At 36.2% G+C, this 17,973-nt stretch overlaps 1 protein-coding gene across 2 annotated transcripts in view; it reads left to right on the top strand.

The window, feature by feature from the left end:
• FCHSD2 (FCH and double SH3 domains 2) overlaps positions 1-17,973 on the top strand; it is a 290,700-nt gene that overhangs the window by 193,094 nt on the left and 79,633 nt on the right. For both annotated transcript variants that reach the window (XM_077762244.1, XM_077762243.1), the window contains exon 9: positions 16,804-16,926. In XM_077762244.1, coding sequence (XP_077618370.1) covers positions 16,804-16,926 — 123 coding nt within the window. The remainder of the gene's footprint in view (positions 1-16,803; positions 16,927-17,973) is intronic.

The following is a 17,973-nucleotide window of genomic DNA, read 5'->3' as shown; positions in this document are numbered from 1 at the left end:
ACACACACACACAATAAAATGTTCAGCCATGAGAAAGTAGGAAATCCTACCATTTGCAACAACCTGAATGAACCTTGAGGACATTATGCTAAGGGAAATAAGTCACACAAAGAGAAGTAGTGTATAATATCACTTATACGTGGAATCTAAAAAAGCCAAACTCATAGAAACAGTATAGTGGTGGTTATCATGAGCTAGGGAATTGGGAGAAAAGGGAGATACTCATCAAAAGGTACAAACTTCCAGTTATAAAATAAGTTCTGGGGATCTTACATACCACATGGTGATGATAGCTCATAGTACTGTATTATATACTTGAAAGTTACTAAGAGAACAGATCCTAAATGTTCCCACCACAAAAAAGGAAATGGTGGGGCACCTGGATGGCTCAGTTGGTTAAGCACCCGACTCTTGATATCTGCTCAGGTCATGACCTCATCACATATGTTTTGCAATATATAAATGTATTGAACCAACAAATTGTATACCTTAAACTAACACGGTGTTATATGTCAGTTATTTTTGGATAAGGCTAGAAAAAAAGAGAAATCTAAAAGACTAGTGACAATACATCTATGGTCATTTGAGTTTTGATAAGAATGTCAAGATCATTTGGTGAAAAAGAATAGTCTTCCAACAAATGGTGCTGAGACAACTGAATATCCACATACAAAAGAGCATAAAAATTCAATAAGTAAATTAAAGGCTTAAATGTAAGAGCTAAAGCTATAAAACTCTTAGAATTTTCCTTCTTTAGCTTAAGCATTTATATCCTAGGAATTTATTGTAAGTATATATCTATGAAAATGTTTGTCTACATGCATGATGAGTACAGAGATAAAAAAAATTGAAAGCAACTAAAATATTTCAAAATAAAACATTCAGGGACACCTGGGGGGCTCAGTTGGTTAAGCATCTGACTCTTGATCTTGTCTCAGGTCATGATTTCATGGGTTTGTGAGTTGGAGCCCCACATTGGGCTACACACTGTCAGTACAGAGCCTGCTTGGGATTCTCTCTCTCCCTCACTCTCTGTCCCTCTTCTGTTCGCTTGCTCTCTCAGAGTAAATAAATAAACTTAAAAAATAAAAATAGGTGCACCTAGATGGCTCACTTGGCTAAGTGTCTGAATTCAGCTCAAGTCATGATCTTGCGGTCAGTGAGTTGGAAACCTGCGTTGGGCACTGTGCTGACAGCTCAGAGCCTGGAGTCTGCTTTGGATTCTGTGTCTCCCTCTCTCTCTGCCCCTCCCCCACTCGTGCTCTGTCTCTCTCGCGCGCTCAAAGTAACATTAAAAAAAATTAAAGATAAAAATAAAACATTCAATAATTTGAAATAATTTAAATATTTGATAATAAACAGTAGTTTGTGATATATCCAAATGATATCATATACTATAATTCATTAGAAAAAAATGTTTAATGTTTATTTTGAGGAGAGAAGGAACCAGAGCACAAGTGGGGGAGGGGCAGAAAGAGATGGAGACCCAGAATCTGAAGCAGGCTCCAGGCTCTGAGCTGTCAGCACAGAGTCCCACATGGGGCTCAAACCCATGAACCTTAGTCTGGCACTTAAGTGACTGAGCCACCCAGGTGCCCTACTATAGTTCATTTTAAGTTATGTTGTAGAGGATTATTTAATGACATAAAAAATGTTAACACTATTAACTGGTTAAATGGATCATAAATAAAATCTATTTGTTCTTGTCTAACCTACTGAAAGCTTTACCTTTGTATTCCTATTATGCACTTATAGATTAAAGCCCAACCTAAATTCTTATATCTCATCTGTTTTAACTTAACAGTTTAAGATTAAACATCATTTTGTAAGTGAAATTTTTCTATTAACTTTCTAAATGTATACTCTTTAAAAAATACTTTTCACTTTCAGTGAAAAAAANTAAAAGTGAACTTGAACTTTATATATATATATATACATATTTATATATATATATATTTTTTTAATGTTTATTTTTGAGAGAGAGACAGAGACAGAGGTGCAAGCAGGGGAGGGGCAGAGAGAAAGAGAGACACAGAATCCTAAGCAGGCTCCAGGCTCTGAGCGCTCAGCACGGAGCCCTGTCCAGGGCTGGAACTCACGAACCACAAGATCATGACCTCAGCCGAATTCAGATGCTTAACCCACTGAGCCACCCAGGCACCCCTACAACTTTATACTTTATAGCCATGAGGTCATTTAAAATAATGTTTATTTATTTTTGAGAGAGATAGAGACAGAGACAGAGAAAGGGGGAGGGAGGAGAAAGAGAATCCCAAGAGTCAGACGCTCAACTGACTGAGCCATCCAGGCATCCCTAGCCATGAGTTTTTAATAGTTTGTAGTATTTTCTGGATGTCTGACAGAATGTTCAAAGTTATGTCAAAAGCTGGCAGTCATTTTAAATCATTTTTTCAGATCATAAGCAAAGTTGCTGTATATTGTTTATGAATGTAAATGTTAGTATAGTGTTCTATGGCATATTTGTAGTAGAGCCCTTTTTCTTGATTTAAAACAATATATGTTCTGTTTGATTACCAGATTACCAAAAGAAGATTTGCAAAGTACCAAGAAACCCAAATACAAAATTAAAATTAAAATAAATAAATTAAAATATATTATGCAGCAGTAAATTACTTTTCATGTCATTTTAGCTAATTTTCTCATCTTTTCTATGCATGTATTATCTCTACATGCATCAGAGTTACTATTATTTTGTTCATGTAAGTCCTTTTCTTTTTTCACATAAAATACATTGTGAACTATTCCTGTCTTTAAATATTACTTGGTAATGTGATTTTCATGACTACATAATATTTATTATGCCATAACATTCTTGCCCCTTTTTGTCTGCTTTTATAAATTTTTAGTAAAGATTCTTTTATACAAATCTTTGTACACCTCTTTTTTTTTCTAAAGTTTATTTACTTTGAGAGAGAGAGAGCACACTCAAGCAGGGGAGGGGCAGAGAGAAAGGGAGAGAGTGTCAGCACAGAACCTGATGTAGGGCTCGAACTCACTAACCTTGAGATCATGACCTGAGCCGAACCCAAGAGTATACCTCTTTGATACCTTCCTTAACATACCTTCTTGCAGCTTCAGTTCCTGATCAAAAACAAAGATTTATTAATACTTCTTGTATATATTGATTACCTTTCAGAAAGATTATATCATTTTATGCTCCTAAAAGTAGTATATGAAAGTACCTATTTTCTTGCACCCTTATCAAAACTGTGTTTTTTAATGTTTTTTTAATTTATTTTGAGAGAGCGCCTGTGTGAGTGGGGGACGGGCAGAGGGAGGGGGGGAGAGAGAGAGAGAGAGAGAGAGAGAGAGAGAGAACCCCAAGAGGCTCCATGCTAGTGCAGGGCCTGACACTGAGCTTGATCCCATGAACCGTGAGATCATGACCTGAGCCAAAATTAAGAGTCGTATGCTTGGGATGCCTGGGTGGCTCAGTTGGTTAAGCGTCTGAGTTTGGCTCAGGTCATGATCTCACACTTTGGGAGTTCATGCCCCATGTTGGGCTCTTTGCTGACAGTTCAGAGCCTGAGGCCTGCTTCGGATTCTGTGTCTCCCTCTCTCTCTGTTCCTCCCCCCAATTGTGCGCTCTCTCTTGCGAGCGCTTTCTCTCTCTCTCTCTCAAAAATAAATAAACATTAAAAAAGTTAAGAAAAAAAGATACTCAACCAGCTGAGCTACCAAGACACCCCAAAACTATATTTTATAGTTAACTAAATATACCTGTATGAGCAACAATTTGGATAATTATATAATATTCTTAATTAAATATTTTAATTTTTAGCTTGATAATAAATTGAACATTTTCATTTGTGCTATTTAAACCAGTCTTCTGGCCAGTTAGAAATTGAAGAAAAGGGGGCACCTGGATGGCTCAGTTGGTTAAGCATCTGACTCTTGATTTCAGCTCAGATCATGATCTCACCTTTTGTCAGATTGAGCCCTGGTGTGGAGCCTGCTTAGGATTCTCTCTCTCCTCTCTTTCTGCCCCTCCCTCACTTTTGCTGTCTCTTTCTCTCAAAATAAATAAATAAGCATTTAAAAATTAAAAAAAAAAAAACAATATGGGATGCCTGGGTGGCTCCATCGGTTAAGCTTCCAATTCTTGATTTCAGCTTGCGTCATGATCTCAACAATCATGGGATCAAGGCCCACATAGGGCTCTGCATTGAGCATGAGGCTGCTTTGGATGCCCTCTCCCTCTCTCTACCTCTCTCCCCTGACTGCATGCTGTGCTGTCTCTCTTTCTCTCTCAAAATAAATATACAAACATTAAAAAAAAGAAAAAAACAAATTGAAGAAAAGAGTGGATCATTAAAAGAACAAGACAACTAATGCTAAGATAGTAATGATACATTAACAGAATTGGTATGCTTTTATACCAAGCAAACTGTCATCTAACGTAATTTATCATGTACTGTATCCTATTAGATGCTATTTTAGACATGGGAGATACAGTACTGTTAGCAATTTTTATTTCAGACCATTCATTCATTTATAATTTAACAGATATTTACTAGGTGCTTTCTGTGTACCATTTACTGTAGACACAATAGAGAACAAGATCAACATGGCCTCTGTTCTTTTGAAGGAGAATATAAACATAAAAGTAGCTTCATTCATTATTTATTACTTGCCACACATTGTGCTAATATTATTACATATTTTATTTCCTTTAATATTAAAATTATATTTAGAAACTGCATTTCAGAGACATACATGTGTCTGGTCAGTTTTGTTCATATCACCTGAAATACTAACATGCTTTGTAAAAGGCTTTTCAGTATCAAAAATGTGGTGCATTTGTGATCAGCATAGAATGAACATACACACACATGACAAAGTCTCATTTTACTTAAATATTGTTGTGAAACCTTCAGTCCCTAAAATGTTTGTAGTGATGAGTTTAAAAGAGTAAGGATGATAAAAATATGATTCTCATTTAGGGCTAAAATGTATTTGTCCTCCCTCTTTAAATTAAAGCCACAAATCATCTGTGTTAGGCTATAAATGCCTTTTCAGTTTGGCTTTGTGCTTTCTACCTAGAGACTATAGCACTGGTTCACAAAACACCAGGGGCTCTTGCCATTGGAGACAGTCTAAGCAATCCACAGATGACGAAGAAGCTCCCTGGAACTTTACTGCTTGTTTACAGAATGTCACCCACCATTGTCAGAGATGACGATAAGCCAGGGAGTTTTCTCTCTACAGAGAAAAAATCCTACAGAGAGAAGCTGCAATGTTTTCAACAAATAGGCCACTTTTAAAATCTGAATAAACCTCCACAACACTTTAAAGAAAACTAAGTTATAATTGTAGGTAACATTAAACTTTGGAATAAGAAAGTAGAAGCTTAATTGTTTGTTTTAAAAAATTTTGTTTTTAAAATTTGTTTAAAAAATTTTTGTTTTTAAAATTTTGAATCCATTACTTAGAAAGGTATATGAGGCACAATTTTTTACAACTACAATCTTACTAAAAGGGAAAGGGAGATATGTCTAGTTGTAATTTTTTGAGAAGAGAAATTATTGTCATTGCTGCTGAGAAATGGATCCTGTCTGTCTTGATCTTCCTTGCTTCCTTCCTGAATGTCCCCAGCTAATGTTTTTTCTGTGATTCAAGTACTGCTGACCACAGCAGAGCTTGTTGCTGCAGTTGAATTACGTATGGACATGTGAGTGTTTATAATAAGAAAGCCAGATTCTTTTTTCATGGACTCTGTACTTGAAAGCTTTGATGTTCTGAATGACTACATGCCCCCAAAAGTACAATTTGGCTACTGTATTAAAATTTTAAAATACCCTATTTTACATGTTTAACTCAAAGACCACTTTTGTTACATATAAAGACCAAACTTCTGTGACTCTTATCCTTATATTTTTAGAAAGTATTTATAATCTTGGGGTGCCTGGGTGGCTCAGTTGGTTAAACGTCCAACTTCGGCTCAGGTCATGATCTCACAGTTTATGGGTTTGAGCCCCCCATTAGGCTCTCTGCTGTCAGTGCTCCCTCTGCCTGCTTCAGATCTTCTGTCCCAGTCTCACTGCCCCTCCCTGGCTCATTCTCTCTCTTTCTCTCTCTCTCTCTTTCTTTCTTTCTTTCTTTCTTTAAAAAATAAATAAACATTGGGGCGCCTGGGTGGCTTAGTCGGTTAAGCGTCCGACTTTCGCTTAGGTCATGATCTCGCGGTTCGTGGGTTCGAGCCCCGCATCGGGCTCTGTGCTGACTGCCAGCTCAGAGCCTGGAGCCTGTTTCAGACTCTGTATCTCCCTCTCTCTCTGACCCTCCCCTGCTCACGCTTTCTCTCTCTCTCTCTCTCTCTCCTAGAAATAAATAAAAATATAAAAAAAAAATAAAAAAAATAAAATCTTTAAAAAAAAAAAAACTTTAAACAGACTCAACCCTTAGCATAGTTTTCGGCACAGAATAGGTTATCAGTAAATTTTTATAGAATTGAACTGTTGAATAATCACTTTGTTATTATGCTTATCACAGGTTCCTTTTTGTCATAGTATCCCATATTGCATAGAAAATTTAAGCACAAAGAAATGTAGCTGTCATATTTGAGTATACCATACATGTAAGATTGTATGTTCACTACATGTTCACTACATGTTCACTACAACCATCAGTTGTAGTTTGGAGGAGGCCAATGGGAACATCTAAGGCCATCATAGGGTTTCCTTTCCATTAATGATCCTATATATCAAAAAAATGTATAGCAACTCTTTCCCCAAATTTCAAGGTAAGGAACTTTCATATTGCCTGCATTAGGGATATTGCCTCCTAAACTAAAACTAAAGCTTTCTATTCTCCATGCTAAATATTTTCGGGCATATCAGTACTTTCATGTCAGAGTACACATAAAAGATGCCATTTAAATAACACAGCCAAAAGATGAATATGGGAGAATTCTAGATCTAATTTGGAATGTGAAAAATTCTTAATGTTTACAGCAGTCATATTTACTATCTGATATTTATAATTTTCTGGTTTATACACCTAGAGAGCTGAACCTCTATTGTATTTTCTTCTAGAAGTCTTTCAGTTTTCTCCATCAGGACTTTTGGCCCTCCAGCTCTTCTTGCCTATAGCTTAAAAACTTTTGCTTATAGTTTTTATATAAGTATAAAACAAAAAAATACCATTTAAATGCAAACAAGTCTATAAATCAATAAAATTCAAATTGACAAAATAATTAAATATGATAACCGATGAAAATTAGTGGAACCTAAATTGCTACTTGAGATACAAATTATGATACTGTCAAGCTGTTTTGAATTCTCTGTACCTGTTCTACCATATGCCTATAATGACTTTTTCCCCTCATCACCCTTTCTGCTTTGTTAGTAAAGCATTCACTGATATCATTTTATCTCCACATCTTGCAACTATGTCATTTACATTTTAAGTTCAAGATCATTTCAAATACAAGATCTCTTTTCATTAACCTAGGACCATTGGGTTAAAACTACTTGACACATTGATCATAAGCATAAGCATAGGCACAGAAATCCCACGGCAGTTCCCCAATAAAAGGTGATCTTCCACATTATCCTGGATTAAATCATATCATTTAAAAATTATTTATTTAAATGAAAACAAAAAAATTTAAATTGCTACAAAGAATTTATGAACTGCAAAAATTATATGATTATATTCTTAGCTTCCACCTTAAGGAAAACTACCCTGATTAGTTTTGTCTATGCTATGTATATGTGAGGAACAAAAGGGATTTGGGGCTACTGGAATTGGGACACAGGCAAGAGATTTCCTAAAGCTCTGTACTCAAGCCAGTAGATTTTGGCTTGAATCTTTTGACATACATTGCTTTAAGATTGCCTGGGCATGTCACTTACCTTTATCACATTTTACTTGAGTGCTGATTCTGATGGATTTGTTAGAAATGAAGATTAATGGTTAGCAGTAGAGCGAGACAGAAAATGATGGCTCACAGACTATAATCAGTATATATTAAAAAATGGTCAAGGGGCGCCCGGGTGGCTTAGTCGGTTAAGCGTCCGACTTTCGCTCAGGTCATGATCTCGCGGTTCGTGGGTTCGAGCCCCGCGTCGGGCTCTGTGCTGACTGCCAGCTCAGAGCCTGGAGCCTGTTCCAGAGTCTGTGACTCCCTCTCTCTCTGACCCTCCCCTGCTCACGCTGTCTCTCTCTCTCTCTCCTAGAAATAAGTAAAACATTAAAAAAAATTTAAAAAATGGTCAAAACGATGCATATTAAAAATTCCCAATCAAGTATTTGTGAAGTCTCTAAAGCTTCTTGCAAAAGTCTAGATTCCTTGGAACAATGAGGTAAAAACATGGTCATTAAATAAACAGCGGCAACAATAAATCTTGGGGAAAGAGAAATCTGATTTCCTAAAGTACATTACATTATGTAAAAACATTTTTTTAATGTTTATTTGTTTTTGAGAAAGAAAGAGACAGAGAACAAGCAGGGGAAGGGCAGAGAGAGAGACACAGAATCTGAAGCAAGCTCCAGGCTCTGAGCAGTCAGCACAGAGCCCAATGCAGAGCTTGAACTTACAAGTGGTAAGATCATGACCTGAGCCAAAGTCGGACGCTCAACCCGCAGAGCCACTCAGGTGCCCCCACATTACACTATTTTAAATGAACAGTTCTTAAAGGATTATGAGATACACAAAGAAACAAGAGTGTATAGCCCTTCCAGAGGACTAGAAGGAGTCAATAGAAATTGACCCTAAAGAAGCACATACATTGGGCTTACTAAACAAAGATTTTAAATTACTTATTTTTAACAAAGAGCTAAAGGAAACCATAAAGCCAAATGACTAAAGGAAAGTATGAGAATAATGTCCCACCAAAGAGAGAATATCAACAAAGAGAAATAAAAAAGGAACTAAATAGAAATCCTGGTGTAGGAAAGTACAATAACTAAAATAGGAATGCTCTAGAAGGGTTCAGCAGCAAAGTTGAACTGGCAGAAAAAAGAATCCATGAATTTAAGGTCAGACAATTGAGATTATCCAGTCTGAGAAAGGAATAGTATATATTTAAAGTCTTATTTAAAATATAACATGGGGCACCTGAGTGGCTCCCATTGGTTGAGTGTCCAACTTGATTTCAGCTCAAGTCGTGATCATAGGGTTGTTAGATCAAGCCCTGCATTGGGATCCACCCTGAGCATGGAGCCTGCTTGAGTTCTTCTATCTCTCTCCCGCTGCCCCCTCCCCCACTTACGTGCTTTCTCTCTCTAGAATAAAATATAAACAAATAAATAAAACACATAAAGCAATAAATATAAAATGTTGATGGGCTTATAATGTGTTAAAGATATATTTGTATGACAGTAATAGCACAAAGGATGGAGAGAGTAGAGCTGTGTAGGACCAAAGTTGGTGTACTGTTGGAATTAAGTTTGCATTAATCCAAATCGGTTTGCTTTAAATTAAGATGTTAATTATAATCTCCAGGCAACCACTGTGAAAACAGTTTCAAAAAAACATAATAAAAGAAACATCAAATTATAATAGTACACTTGAAATTGCCTATTTTACAGATCTCATGAGGAGATACTATTATTTATCTCTTTGTTTTATAAATGGGGAAACTGAGGCCTGGAAAGGTTATACTGCTTAAGTACATAATAGAATCAAGATTCAAAACCAAGTCTGTCACCAAAAAACCCTCACTATGTGTCCTATAAGGGAAATAGATGAAAATCTTGGATAAAACATAGAAATGGTAAAGCTTTATTATTTTAATAATCATCCTTTACAAATATTATACTCTTTTGACTCCATCAGATCAGGAGTTTAAAGAAGGAAGATTCAGTACTTGCCTAGAGTAATATTTTTCATAAGCAGTGGAGCTGGATTTGAATGCAAGTGTATATGGTTCAAAGCTTTCCGTTGGACCATACTGTTTTAGGGTAGTAACCTAAATATTGAGATGGTTTCAGCACACTCAGCCAATTAAGCACGCTAGTAAATAACTCAAGAGGACAACATGGAGGGGTGTATCCTTGATCTCAGCTCATGTGATGATCTCACAGTTCATCATTTCAAGCCCTACATCAGGCCCTGCACTGATGGTGCAGAGCCTGCTTGAGATTCCTTCTCTTCTTTTCTCTGCCCCTTCCTGACTTGTATGCACTCTCACACTTGTATGCGCTCTTTCTCTCTCTCAAAATAAATAAACTAAAATAAAAAAAGACAACATAACTTTATAGAAAGCAGTATTGAATTTTCCTTTCCTGGTGTTTTGTAATTCACAGAGGGGAGCCTTCTTATTTGTTTCCTCTTTCACAGAACCTGAAGTAACTATGTGGAAACTAATTTGACAATAAACTATTAAAAAAAAAAAAAAAAAAAAACAACCACAAATATAAAGTTGGGTGATGTATTTCAGATGTTGCTTTATATCAATTGACATATTCAGCCATGTCTTAAAATATTTACAGTGATACAGATGCAACTCAGTACTTACTCTTATCTCTTTTTTAAAAAATTTTATTAAAGCAGAGTTGACACACATTACATTATTTTCAGGTGTACAACATGGTAATTGGACAACTCTAAATGTTATGTCATGCTCACCACAAGAGTAGCTACTATATGTCACTGTTATAACACTGTTACAGTGCCATTGACTATATTCCCTTTGCTGTACCTTTCATTCCCATGACTTCTTTAATCTCAATTTGTGAAAATCTACTTTCTCTGCATAAGTATAGCTGGGGTCTTCTCAGAAAGAAACAAATGCAGGCAGGCAATCATTGTACTCTTCCATCAGCATAGGAGGACTGTAGAATTTTATTATTTAACTTTAAGGGAGTTCATACTTATCATCTTGATATTTATATCCTTGACTTTTACCCAAAGACTCTTTTAGAATGCCCATTGCTCTTAGAAGAGTTTGCCTTCCTAGGCTGCATTAAGGAAACTAAAGAGATTTCAACATAACTATATGACTTAAGAATCTATGCCCTTCCTGGATCCAAATAAGGAGGCCACTGTTTAAAGTTCTCACTGTAGAGGACATTGCATCAAATGCTTAGAAAAATGTCACATTTTCTTTCTCCTGACTCCTTATTCAGTATAATTTTCCTCTTCCAACATGTTCTAGAGAATTTATACTTTCCTGAAAATAAATGTTCAGTGGAACATTCTAGTATTTAAATTTCTGAATTTGTCTCTAAGATAACCCAGTTTTCTTTTTTTTTCTTTTCTTTCTGTTTCTTTCTTTTTCTTATTTTTCTCTCTTTTTCTTTTTTCTTTTTCTTTCTTTCTTTACTATTTTGAGTATTTACTATTACATTACAGATTTACTGATTTTAGAGATCAAGTTGGCCAAATGAGTAAAGAGAGCAGATGTAATAATACATAATGGAGTGTGTGGTCTGTGAGTAAGAGAAAAGAACATGGCTGCTTAAAGACATTCAAATTCAGTTTTTCAAATTGAAAAACTGCTAGACTTATTAAAACATGTGGCTGATCAAAGGCCTGTAGTGTCTTAATTTAGGTATTACAGACTTCTTCCCCTAACAGTTTGTATCAAGAAATATTTAAAGTTTAACTGTTTAAAATACATATTTGGATGAGTTACCCACCAAATTTTTGCATAGTGGAGACCACCAAGGAGCTCATACTGCCAAGTTAATTCATATTTGTATAAACCTTGAAAGAATGCTTCTGCCATTTCTGAGCACATACGTGAATTCTAGTTTACATCAATTACAAAATTTGTGGCTCTTCACACAGATCTCTATATTAATTGAAGTTTGTGCACAATTGCTCATTTGAAAATGAACAAACAAGTGTACTTAGAACATTCTTGTGCCTTGCTCATTAAACGCTACACAGGGCAGACACTTGGGTAGTTCAGGCAGTTAAGCATCCAGCTTCAGCTCATGGCTCGTGAGTTCAAGCCCCACATCGGGCTCTCTGCTATCAGCACAGAGCCCACTTCAGATCCTGTACTCCCCTCTCTTTCTGCCTCCCTGTCTCTCTCTCAATAAATAAGTAAACTTAAAAAACAACAACAACAACGCTACACAGAGCTCAGATCCATCTTCACTGTGCATGCCCTTGTCACATATTATAGTTGAGACACATTTTCCTTTTATTGAAAGATTTGAGTAGTTCTTACCTTACTAATTTTCTAAGAAATACATGTAGCTTTTGGAATGTATGTGTGATTCACCTTTGCAATAAAAATTGTCTATCTCAGACTTTTAAATCTGTTTAATTGAAGAGAACCAGAAATAGAAAGCAAGCTATTGAATTATTATTACTTGCAATTAAATTACATAGATGAATCTAAGTTTTTCTTATAATACAACCAAAAGAAACAATTCAGATAAGCTAAATGATAAGCTAGTTATCATTCATAACCTTTTAGTGAGGAGTCTCTTAATTGCAAATAACAAAGACCCAACTCAGAGTAGCTTGAGCAGAGTAGGCTCTGCTAACCTTTGTTGGCTCAGGTAACCAATCGCAGAAAGGACAAGGGTGTACTTATTCAGGAACTACCCAGTCTGAAGACATTCCCTGTCCCTCCCTTCTGCTTCCCCTTTCCCAGCTCCACTCTGGCAAATTTCTCATCACTGCTTTTCCTTGTGAGTTGGTGTAAAACTCTTCTACTGAAGACAGACTTTCTCTCTTTGGTAGGAAGATTAGCCATTTGCTATAGCCATTTGGCTATTTTTGACTCAGCTTCCATCCCAGGGATCACCTACTCTAGGTCAAATGTCATTAGTAAATGTTAGCTGTCTGTGTCAGTTATATTTATTACTATTTGAACGAAAAGAGAGGGAAGAACATTCCAAGCCAAGAAAATAACTTAACTGGAAACATAAAAGTGAATGGCATTCTCTAAAATGGCTCAGTCTGGTTGGGATGTAGAGTACAATGGAGATGATAATGATGAGAGATAGTGCCAATGAGAAGCAGTTTGGGACCAGATGGTAAAGGAACATAGATACCAGCTAAAGAATTTTGACTTTTCAGAATATACAGTGGAAGGCATTGAGAAAAATCATGGCATCACTTTTTTCCCTAATCTCATATTCAGGCTTTCTTTTTATTTTTTTTAATGGAAAATTCTCAACATACCCTGCAATAGAAAGAGTAGTATAATGGCCCCCATGTATTCATTGCCTAGGTTTAACGGTTATCAATATGTGGCCAATCCATTGAAGATTTTTGAAGAAGGCAAGAAAGGAGATTGACATTGTGTCACTTCCTTTACTTCAGTTAATCTTCACAATGTGCCTGTGGAGTATGTTGTATTCCCACTTTCCCCAGTTACAAATGAGTAAACCATCAAAATGATGAAGTAAGTAACAGTGCTTGGATTCTAACCCACATCCAACTTACTTCAGAACTCAAGTTCTTTCCCGTACTGCATAATACTGCCTCTAATTATGATGTAGGACATTAGTCTGTTAAAAATAGCTGCTGTTCTTCTGTACTGCTCTACTGGGGCTGTTGACCCTATTCAGGATGGTAGACTTCTCTGCCTCTAGCACTCTGCTTCTACAGGGTCACCAGGATCTGAGTCTGTGTAAGTGTTCAACCTAATCAGTTGAAATGACCATTTAATCCAGTGATTCTCAAAGTATGGTCCCCAGACAAACAGCAAGTTGTTAGAAAATGTCAATTCTCAACTCCCCACCACCACCCCAAGCCTACTGAATCAGAAATTCAGAGGCTGGGAGCTCATGATGCCTATACTGCTATTTGCTGTGTGTAAATAAAATCCTCCAGTTGTTTCCTACAAACATGAGATTAAGACCATCTACCAAGAACATTTCTTTTTTTTTTCTTTTTTACAAATAGTTTATTGTCAAATTAGTTTCCACATAACACCCAGTGCTCATCCCCACTAGTGCCCTCCTTCATGCCCATCCCCCCTCCCCCCCACATCCATCAGTCCTCAATTTTTGTCAGCATTCAAGAGTGTCTCATGGTTTGCCTCTCTCCCTTTCCCCCACCATTTCCCCCTTCTTCTCCCCTTGTTCCTCAGTTAAGTTCCTCCTGATCCTCCTATACGTGCAAACATACGATATTTGTCCTTTTCTGCCTGACTTATTTCGCTCAGCATAACACCCTCAAGGTCCATCCATGTTGCTACACATGGCCAGATTTCATTGTTTCTCATTGCCATATAGTATTCCATGGTATAGATAAACCACATCTTCTGGATCCATTCATCCGTTGATGGACACTTAGGCTCTTTCCATGTTTTAGCTATTGTGGAGAGTGCTGCTATGAACATTGGGGTACATGTGCTCCTATGCATCAGCATTTCTGTATCCCTTGGGTAAATTCCTAGCAGTGCTATTGCTGGGTCCTAGGGGAGTTCTATTGTTAGTTTCCTGAGGAACCTCCACACTGTTTTCCAGAGGGGCTGTACCAGTTTACATTCCCACCAACAGTGTAGGAGGGTGCCCGTTTCTCCACATCCTACCAAGAACATTTCTAAGGCAAAGCCGTATCAGAAGAATTTATGTGTTTCTTTTTTTAACAAGCTCATGAAAAGCATGTCTTAGGAATTCATATTCAGACAATACCAGCAGTCTCTCTGGGGATGTTACATGACTATGTGAAAAGGAATTTTAAGACATTTGCACTGCCTATATTTAAAGTGCTTGTTGCTGCCATCTGGTGGAGTAAGCACTACAGAATGTGCAGCTTTATTACTTAGTGCTTCGGGGATAAGTGTGTATTTTTTAAAAATCAGTTTTATAGTAAAAGTTTAATGGAATAGCTAGACATAAGCTGTACAAAGAATTTTTTTACTATGAACCCTCCATTGAGGATTCTCAGATATGATACCAGAACACAAGTAACAAAAGGAAAATAGCTAAATTAGATTTCATCAAAATAAGAATTTTTTGTGCATCAAAAGACACTATCAAGAAAGTGAAAAGACAGCCCACAAAATAAGAGAATATATTTGGATTTCATACATCTGATAAGATACATGTGTCTGATTATATGAAGAACTCTTACAGTTCCACAACAAAAAGACAAACAGCCCAATTTAAAAACAAATGAAGGACTTGAATAGACATTTCTCCAAGGACAACATACAAATGGCCAATAAGCCCATGAAAAGATACTCAACATTATTAGTCATTAGAGAAATGTAAGTCAAAACCACAAGGAGATACTACTTGTATGCCTTGAATAATTAAAAAAACAAAAACAAAAACCAGAAAATAACAAGCACTGATGAGGATGTAGAGAAATTGGAACCTTTAAACATTGCTAATGGGGGTATAAGATGGTGCAGCTACTGTGGACAAGTTTGGCAGTTCCTCAGATAGTTAGACATAGAATTACCATAGGATCCAGCAATTTCACTACTAGGCATATACCCAGAGAATTGGAAACAATGTTCAAATAAAAACTTATACATAAATGTTCATAGCAGCATTATCCATAAAAGCCAGAAAATGGAAACAATCCAAATGCCCATCAGTGAATGAATGGATACAAAATGTGGTATATCCATATTAGAGAATATTATTCAGCCATAAAAAGAAATAAGTATTATACATTGATGAACCTTGAAAACATTATGCTTTGTGATAGAGGCAGGCACAAAATGACATGTTATATGGTTCTGTTTATATGAAATGTCTAGAATAGGCAAACCCTTAGAGATAGAAAGATTAATCGTTGCCACGGTTGGGGGGGAGGCGGGAGACGGAGGAATGGGAGTCACCACTAGTGGATTTGGGATTTCTTTTGGGGGCAGTGCAAATATGCTGGAAGTAGATAGTACTGGTGATTATACAACATTGTGAATGTACTAAAAGCCACTGAATTGTATACTTTAAAATACATAAAGTGGTGGATTTTATGTTGTTTATGTTGAGAAATTTTACCTCAATTTCTAAGAAAACTTCCATTGATTGGCAGGACACCAGAACTTTTTTTTTATTGTTGTTATTATTATAGATATTTTTCCCATAGTTGTTGCTAATATGTATGCTGTTTGTTCTACTAAAATTATTTTGTACCTACTTTTGAAACTGTATAGTTACCACAGTTTTTGTTGGTGTGTATATATATATATACACACACACACACACATATATATATGGCCTAATTATTTTAGGCTATATATCCTAGCCTAATTATTTTTCAAATGTTTGGTGGTTTTCTTTTTTTTCTTTCAATTTCAATGAATCCTACTCTAAATGCTTAAACAAAGAAGAGTGTTTAAAACTCTTTATAGACATTTCATTGGTGTTTCTTCTTCAAAACTGTATTTCTGAATCCCTTTTTTTAACCATTGCTATTTTGTTTTTTTTTCCTGACTGCTCTATAGTAAGAATATATTAATTTATAATCCTTCCAACAATGGATGAGAAAAAAATGGAGGAGATTTATGTTTTCACATCTACTCTGTTTCAGGCACTGTGCCAAGATCCTTTCACATCCACAGTTTTATTCAACTCCCACACCTACTCTGTTATAAAATGACTACTGTGGTTGATGGCAGTTAATAAACAGATGAACAAAGATCAGAACCCAACCACTTTGTCTCCAAGTTTGTCCTGTTTCCAGAGCTTTACCAATATTGGATTTTATCTTTTTTAGTTCCTATTTATCAGAATCAGCATTTTCCCAAGCAATGGTTTACTGTTTATAAGTACGCTTATGTAACAATCTTTATCTTTTGTCCATTTATTATTAATGGATTTTTAACTAAATTTACTTTGTAAACAGTAGGTGTTCTTTATCAAAGCTTTGTCATAATTTTTTTGCTTTTGTTTATTACTCTCTTACAGGCTCTTGATGGAAATGTGTACGATCACCTGAAGGATTATTTAATAGCCTTCAGCCGGACTGAGCTAGAGACGTGCCAAGCTGTGCAGAACACATTCCAGTTTTTATTAGAAACCTCCAGCAAGGTAAGTTACCTTTAGTGAAATATGTGATGTTCTCCATTTGAGAATCTAAAATTATTTTTGCTACAAACAAAATGAAGTCACTAATACTTCAGAAGAATGCTTTAAAGGGCAAATTTCCTGGAAACAGTGCGCATTCTAACAAAGTTGCATGGTGTTCTTGATGAGTTGGCACAAGGGGAAAAAGGAAGGTGATGGTACAAGCTGGTGCAGGACATCATCCTGCTGCCATATTACTTTTCAGATGAAATGATTTTAAGAATTCTACCCTCGGGGTATCTGGCTGACTCAGGCAGAAGAGCATGTGGCTCTTGATCTCAGAGTTGTAAGTTCAAGCCCCATGTTAGGTATAAAGAGTACTTAAAAATAAAATCTTTAAAAGAAAAAAAAGAATTTTACCTTCCACTCAAATAAATTTTGGATGCACTCAACGCATTCATATGTGAGGACAACAAGGTCATGTGTCAGTGTAAAGAATAAGAAAAGGGTACAGAAGGGAAGGTAGCATCTTATTATTGATCAAGAAATGAAGACTTTATCTTGTTTTTTAAAAATTAATCTTACCTCCTATATGCTGTCATTTTTTGATAATAATCCTTTTATTTAAAAGTGTTAGGACCCAGTAACTTTGCACCATGTGCAGAAAAAATAAACAAAATTGCTTTTCTTCAGGATCCTGACATTAAAATTTTTTGCAGCAGAAAAACTGTCCTTTTGAAGATAATTTGTTCTTGTGATTAGTATTTTTTTTATTTGGATACATTAAATGCATAGTAAATATTTCCTGACCAAGTTCATGCATTTGTAAAACTATATTCATTTTGTAACTGCTATTTTTAAAGACCTAGTTCAATCCTCTTTTTTGGCAGGGGAAGCAGGAACTGGCTAATACCTTAAGAAAGTGGAAATGGTGGGGGAAAGGGAGAGAAGCAAACCATGAGAGACTCTTGAATGCTGACAAAAACTGAGGACTGATGGATGTGGGGGGAGGGGGGGATGGGCATGGAGGAGGACACTTGTGGGGATGAGCACTGAGTGTTATGTGGAAAC

Source organism: Crocuta crocuta, unplaced genomic scaffold (assembly GCF_008692635.1).
Source record: "Crocuta crocuta isolate KB4526 unplaced genomic scaffold, BGI_CrCroc_1.0 scaffold306, whole genome shotgun sequence".
NCBI classification, from domain to species: domain Eukaryota; kingdom Metazoa; phylum Chordata; class Mammalia; order Carnivora; family Hyaenidae; genus Crocuta; species Crocuta crocuta.
This window is presented reverse-complemented; position numbering and strand designations above follow the sequence as displayed.